General features: G+C 59.0%; 1 protein-coding gene across 1 annotated transcript; it reads left to right on the forward strand.

The window, feature by feature from the left end:
* Positions 1-4,330: 4,330 nt before the first annotated feature.
* LOC125962135 (uncharacterized) lies at positions 4,331-5,095 on the forward strand. Its single transcript, XM_049702345.1, has one exon. It carries the CDS (start codon positions 4,371-4,373, stop codon positions 4,893-4,895), a length of 525 nt encoding a protein of 174 aa, XP_049558302.1. The 5' UTR covers positions 4,331-4,370; the 3' UTR covers positions 4,896-5,095.
* The last annotated feature ends 2,068 nt before the right edge of the window (positions 5,096-7,163 follow it).

Here is a 7,163-nt window from a genome sequence, read left to right on the forward strand (position 1 = left end):
TCCCCATTAGGCCTGAAGCCTTGCACCTGCTTTAGGTACGCGCTGCTCACTCACACCAACCAATGAAGCTCCCATGCCCTGCACGTGTATCTGTGTCTTGCCTATCAGACTGGGGGGCCCTGAAGACGGGGCTGTGTCCTTTTCTCCTCAGGTTCACCTTTACCTGCCCACAGCCCCAGCTTGGCACACAAAGGTGGCTGTCCCCAAGGTCAGTGAGGTGGGGTGGGGCTGGGGATTAGGAGCCCGGAGCCCTCCCAGAGGCCAAGCCCAGGCCCAGCAGCCTCAGTCCCCTGCTCTGGTCCCACTTTGTTTCTGATGCCAGCTGCCCCACGGCTACTCCTTCTTAGCATGGCCCCTACCCCTTCTCCCCTTTGGCTATCTCTGAGCAGGTACGAGGAGTGTCAGAACTGGAAAGGACCACGGAGGACACGTTCTAGCAGAGTCCAGGTGAGCCCAGGCTGCCCAGTGAGTGCCTGGCTGAGCCCAGACCTACCACCAAGACCTGTCTATTGAAGAATAGACTTGAACTCCTCTCTCCTCCACAAAGAGAGGCCTCCTGTCTCAGGCACCTCCTCGCTCAGTGACCGGACATCGTCAAGGTTTAGTTTCTCTCATCCTGGGCACCTCTGGAAGCAGGAGTGGGAGCCGTGTCTCTCCCAGAGGTGCCTGTGTTCTGAAGCCACGCCCACCTCCCCCCAGTCACCTCCCAAGCTCGGGCCTCAGATTCCCAAGTGAGCCTTCCTGGGCATTTCCGGGGGAGAGGCAGGGGTGTCCAGCAGTGTGCAGCGGGCCTCCCTCAAAGCGCATCTGTAGGCCTGAGCTGGGGCATCACCCCCAGCGTGTGTGTGTGGGGTTCTGGGCCTGCTGTGCCTCTCTAGAATGGGGACTGTGAGTCCTCTGGGCTCCTCAAGCTGCGTGTGTGTGTGCGTGTGTGTGCATGTGTGTATGTGTATCTGTGTATATGTATGTGTGGGTCTGTGTGTATGCACGTGTGTGCGCGTGTGTCTGTGTCTGTGTATCTGTGTGTATGCATGTGCGTGCGTGTGTGTGCATCTCTCTGTGTGCATGTGTGTATGCACGTGCGTGCATGCGTGTATGTAAGTGCGTGTGTCTGTGTGTGCACGTGTGCCTGTGTATATGTATGTGTGTGCACGTGTGTGCGCGTGTGTGCACACGTGTATATGCATGTGTGTATGCACCTGTGTGCGTGTGTGTCTCTGTGTATGTGTGTCTGTGTGTATGCACGTGTGTGTGTGTGGACACGCCCGCGCACAGGCATCCACTGCTCGTCCCTCAGGTCCCTGTTGCTCAGTCCTTGAGGCCACACCTATGGGTCACGCAGCCCCGAGCAGGGCTTCGAGTCCAGTGCTCCTGTCCCACTCACCTGGTGGTTCTTACTGTCTCTGTGTCCTTATCTAAGACCCTGCCCCTTCCTCGTCCTTGATTTTGTTTCTGGTGTCCCTGTTCTCTTGGTTTGAGGCCCACCAGGGCTGGGGGAGAACTCCAGGCTACGGAGGCCCTGACCCGCTCCCCTTCCCCCCTCCCCCCGGCCCCTGGTCCCCTCCCCAGTTCCACCCTTCCTCAACCCCAGCGTCAGGGTGGAACGAGTGAAAGCCCCAGCCCTTCCAGAAACCACCTGACCCTGGAAGCTCTGTGGATGGGGAGGCTGGGCCTCAATCTCTCTCCTAGGGGGGGGAAAAAAAATCAGTGTCGGTCTTGGCCCAGGGCATTGAGGACAAACAGAGGAAAAGCAGCCTCTGATGTCACAGAGGAGCAGGCCTCATGGACGGCCCCACCCTGCTCAGGACGGGAGAGAGGCCCGGTTGGGGCTGGGGACTGCTGAGGGACAAGTGTGTCTCTCGGAAGGAAGCTCAGGTCTGACTTGCCGCAGGTCACAAGCTGAGGGAGCCTGTGGCAGAGCTGGGCCCCAAAGCCAGGCCCCCTGGCTCCCAGCCTGTGACTCTAGTTTCCCGGGACAAAACACGTCTGTGGTGATGACTCTAAGGGTGCTTTAGACAGAAGGTCGGGGTGGGGAGGGCGGGCAAGATGCTCATGGAGGAGGGGCCCTGAAGGGTGAGGGTCCAGGAACCCAGGTTACTGCACAACTTTGATATCCTTATCCTCTTATCGCCTAGGGCAGCCACTTCCCCTGCACCCAGGGTCTGGAGCAGTGGTCTGTTAAAGGAGCACTGTCCCATTTCTGGCCAGCTCGCCTGCCTCACCACTGTCTCTTCAGACCCTGCAGGCGGAGGACCCTGTTCCCCGTTCTCTGTCCCATTTAGGGGCCGGGAGATGGGTAACAATTTTCCAGGTTGAGGGTTGCTGGTCGTGGAGGAAAGGATGCCGAGCAATTTTCCTCCCTGCTGCTTCCCCCCGGATGCCAATCCTCTTCTGGGCCTCTGAATCTGAGCGGTCCCACAGTGTCTGTGGGCCCGACCCGGAATGGGGGACCCAGAGAAGATGCCCGTGGCCTTCTGGGAAGGAGTCACTGGGTGATTCTCGTCCACTCCTCGCTGCTTCCCCACCTCCTTACCCCGGCTCAATCCATTCTTCTTGATTCCAGAGCCAAGCCCACTGAGGGGCTTGGAGAGCCTTGGGGAAAATGTGTGACCCGGACCCAGTTCACCCCAGCCCCCCACCCAGCCCCACACCCTGTTTCCCGCCCCCCCAGCCAGGGGCCCCGGGATGGGCAGCTTCCTGCCTTCCCCATGGGGAAAGCGGGGGCGGCATGCAGGTGGGCGGGCCCCGTGCCCACATCCGGTAGCTGCTTAGAACCCCTCCTCGGAGCCTCCTTCTCTCCAGTCCTCCAAGCCTCATGGCTCCCAGGCCCTGCCTGAGACCCTAGATCTCACCACTGCTCTGCCCTGCCCCCTTATCCCTACAGGCCCTGAGGGAAGCATGAACACCGAGTCTAACGCCAACAGGCCCACCGGGCCCAAGTGTGACCCCCTGACTGTGCTGAGAGCTCAGGCCTGGCCTCCTGCGGTGGTGCTGGGCGGAGGGGTGGCTTTGCAGGGTGCTGAGGACAACTGAGTGCCTGGAGGGTACTGTGATGTGCTGGTCCGGAGCCCCGTCAAACATCTGCGCCTCTGTGGCCTTTCTGGGCAGCACATTTAGAGGAGCCGCGGCCCGGTCTGAATGCCACTGCTGTCCCGAAGGGAAGGGAGTCTTCTGGGCTGGGGTCAGCGGGGTAGGGCTCCAAGAGGGGGTTCTTTTCTTGTGCTGGAATTCGGGCCTCTGTCTTGGGTCCTCACCGAGGGGCCTGGCAGGGAGCCCTTACCTCCTGGGGTCACCCCTGTGGCAGTTCCAGACTCCTAAACTATCCCTGCAGCTGGTGCCGTGGGGGAAGGGCAGGCCTGGGGTCCCGGAAGCCACCTGCTCAGGGTGTGTGCGACATCTCTTCAGCCCCCCTCCCGCCAATTCCCAGCCTGTCTCTGGTTTCCTGTCGGTCTGTCCTCCCCAGGGAGGGGAGGGGCGGCTAATCGGCACCGCGGTGTGGAGGCGGGCTCCAGGACCGTTGGGCGCCCTGAGATCTGACCCACGTGGCCTCGGGGTTATAAGCCCTGCCCGCCCTGAAGGGAACCCCACTTGGGAGCCTGCGGCACAGGGCTTGCTCCCTTCAGCCCGGCAGCATCAGGTAAGGATCCGAACCTTCACTTCGGCCCCAGCCGGGGCTCCTTGACTCTGGGCCTCAAGGGCCGCTGAGGGGCTGGGGCCGCAGGCCCTGGGGGGAGACGTGCTCGCGAGGGGCTCTGGAAGCTTGCGCGCCAAGGCTTGCTAGCAGAGCTCTAGGCAAAGAGGTGCAGGAGCCCTCGCCTCGACGGCTTCTGTGGTGGGCCAGTCCTTCAGGTTGCCGGGCCTTGACTTCCCTCTGGACAAGGAGGGTCAAAGGGCTCCTGGCCCCCAGTGAAGAAAGAGGGGTCCAAGGTTTCAAGGCACAAGGGCCGGAGAGTAGGGTGGGCATGGCAGAGGGCGGGCAGAGGCTGAACAGTGGGACTCGCTGTCAGTGAGAGGTGCTAAGCGCCTCCCTCCACTCAACGTGGTCTCCATCTCTGTCAGGAGAGCCTTGGGCTCCTGGCTGGGGAGCCCCCGGGGTGGGGGGTGAGGGAGTCGGGCCCTGGGCTGCGGAGGAGGCTGGGCCCCCAGGCCTGGGGTCTGACTCTGGAGGGCAGGGTGGGTATAGCTGGAAGGGGTCACCCAGGGGGTCAGACCTGGGCACTAGGGTGAGGCCTCCAGAATAGCCGTGGTCTCTACCTGATCGTCCCTGAAAGTGGGGGGATGGGGTGGAGCCCGGGGGGGGGGTAGGGGAGGGAAGAGGGAACCAAAGAGGAAGTGGGGGGAGGGAGGGAGAGGAGGCCGGGTCTGGCGCCATGCTGAGTCACCGCCCACGGGGCCCGGGGCGGGCCCTCGGGGCCACGGGCAGGGCGCCGGGGTCTCGGGGAGCCGCGGGGAGGGCTGGGGGCCCTCGAAGCAGGAGTCAGGAGGAGGAGCGGGCGGCCCGAAGAGTACCTGCCGACGGACAGACAGACAGTGCAGCCACCCATAAAGTAGAAAGCACTACTAACAGCGCTGGAGGGTGTAGTGTTTCCTACTTTATGGATGAGTGTACTGTGGGCTTCAGAGACCGCGCCGCCGCCGCCCGCCACCGACTTCCTCCGCGTTCGGGACCGCGTGTGACAGGTGAGCCCCTCAGCCGCCCTCCCCACCCCGCCCAGACCCCTGGAAGGTCTCCGCTGCCCCCCGTGGCCTGCCCCTCCTGGGTCCAGCCAACCCGGGAAATGCCGCGTCAGCTCCTCGGCTGCCCCGAGGGCTGGCAGGGTGGACGCCTGGACCTGCTGCAGCTGGGGCGAGGCCCCAGTGCAGGCCCAGCCACCAGAGGACAGATGCCAGGATGAGGAAGAGGCGGGAAGGGAGGGGAGATGGAGGGGAGGGGGGGGCATGCCTGGGACCCCAACACTAATAAAGAATGGACGTGCAGGCCCAGCCACCAGAGGACAGATGCCAGGATGAGGAAGAGGCGGGAAGGGAGGGGAGATGGAGGGGAGGCGGGGCGTGCCTGGGACCCCAACACTAATAAAGAATGGACTCTGCTGCTGCTTTGTCTGAGACTCTGTTGCTGGAGTTGGGAGTGGGATGAATGGGCTTAGCAGGCACATGGATGCGGTGGGCACACAGAAGGGCTGGGGGTTGTGGAAACCACTCTCTCTCCTGAGAGAAATGGGTTTGCCTCTGCCTATGAGACCAGAAGGGGGCTCTGGGCCCGGTCGGGCCTCATCCTGAGGAGGAAGGGCATGCCTGGGCCGAGGACCTCCCTGCAAACCGAGGAAAGTGGGCAGGACTTTGAGGGACAGGGCTGTGAGGGGCCCTCCCGCCTTTTACCCTAGCTCTGGCCCTGCCCTGCCCTCCCCCTGCTTTTCACACCCTGAAACTGAAGGCTGCCTACCTCTAAGTTCTAATCTTAGAAAGTCTGGGGGGGGGGGGTCCTGTTTTGTTTTTTTTTTTAAATTCATTTATTTATGGCTGCATTGGGTCTCCATTGCGGCATGCGGAGTCTCTCTAGCTGCCGCAAGTGGGGGCCACTCTTCGCTGCGGTGCTCAGGCTTCGAATTGCGATGGCTTCTCTTGTTGCAGAGCACGGTCTCCAGGCACAGGGCCTTCAGTAGTTGTGGCACATGGATTCAGTAGTTGTGGCTAGCGGGCTCTAGAGCGCAGGCTCAGTAGTTATGGCGCACGGGCCCAGTTGCTCCAAGGCATGTGGGATCCTTCCGGACCAGGGTTCGAACCCGTGTCCCCTGCATTGGCAGGCAGACTCCCAACCACTGTGCCACCAGGGAAGTCCTGTTTTTTTTTTTAAACATCTTTATTGGAGTGTAATTGCTTTACAATGGTGTGTTAGTTTCTGCTGTATAACAAAGTGAATCAGCTATACATATACATACATCCCCACATCTCCTCCCTCCTGTGTCTCCCGCCCACCCTCCCTATCCCTAGGGGGTCCTGTTAGTATAAGAATTGGGCACAAACTCACCGTGGCTCGCACAAAAAGCATCGTATATGTAGACAAGGGCACAGATGCTAATACGCAAAGCATACACCAGCACACGAGTGCATTTACACAGAGGGCCCCTACACATAAGCTATCAACACATGTATAGGGAATTCCCTGGCGGCCCGTTGGTTAGGACTCTGCGCTTCCACTGCTGGGGGCCCGGGTTTGATCCCCAGTCAGAGAACTAAGATCCCACAGGCTGCGTGGTGCGGCCAAGAGAAAACACACACACACACACACACACACACACACAAACACGCACATTTACAGTGGTATATATACACGTGACATGGCCGGCATGTCACACAGCGACACCCAGGATATACCCACACTCAGGACACATACATCTTCAGTAGTACACACACATGCAGTGATATAAACACATATGATGTGTGTCACAGATAAAATAGCATACGAATACACACATGGTGACATTCACATAATAAACACATTGGTTCCGTACACATACACATATAGTGACATGTTCATACATGATAAATATACAATAGAGGCATGGTTATATATATATCTAGATATATAGATATCAATAAAACCATGTCATTTATGTCATTACATGTTCTCATGCCTGTATGAGAGTGTGCCATTATATACTGTGTAATGTCATCCATATACATTTATCATGACATACGTGTTGTAATTTATACACTCACACAATCATAGCCTCACATATACATCCCGGCGCATGACACTGTGGCAAGGAGATATATACACAGTGGCACATACACAGAAACATGCATACCTATATACCCAGTGAGACCATAGACATATAATAGCATACATGCATACACACATATATCTGTGTATGTATATAAAATAAGTGTCCCCCCACATATATAGAGACACATTTATGTCTATCCTGTGTATGTGGACTGTAGACACACATGCACCCTGACATAAACATCAGCGACACGCATCGTGCAGTGGTGCACATATTGATCTGCGCACTGATTTAGGGAAGTGAGGAGGTCACCTCTTTCTCATGCCCCGCCCCCCTGCCCCGCAACAGTTCCATCAGCTCTGGCCTGGGTGGAGCCCACCGTCAGCGGCTCTGTGGCTCAGTGCGGCTGGTGCTATTCCACAGGGGCACCACACG

The sequence above is a fragment of the Orcinus orca genome, chromosome 19, assembly GCF_937001465.1.
Source record: "Orcinus orca chromosome 19, mOrcOrc1.1, whole genome shotgun sequence".
Lineage (NCBI taxonomy): Eukaryota > Metazoa > Chordata > Mammalia > Artiodactyla > Delphinidae > Orcinus > Orcinus orca.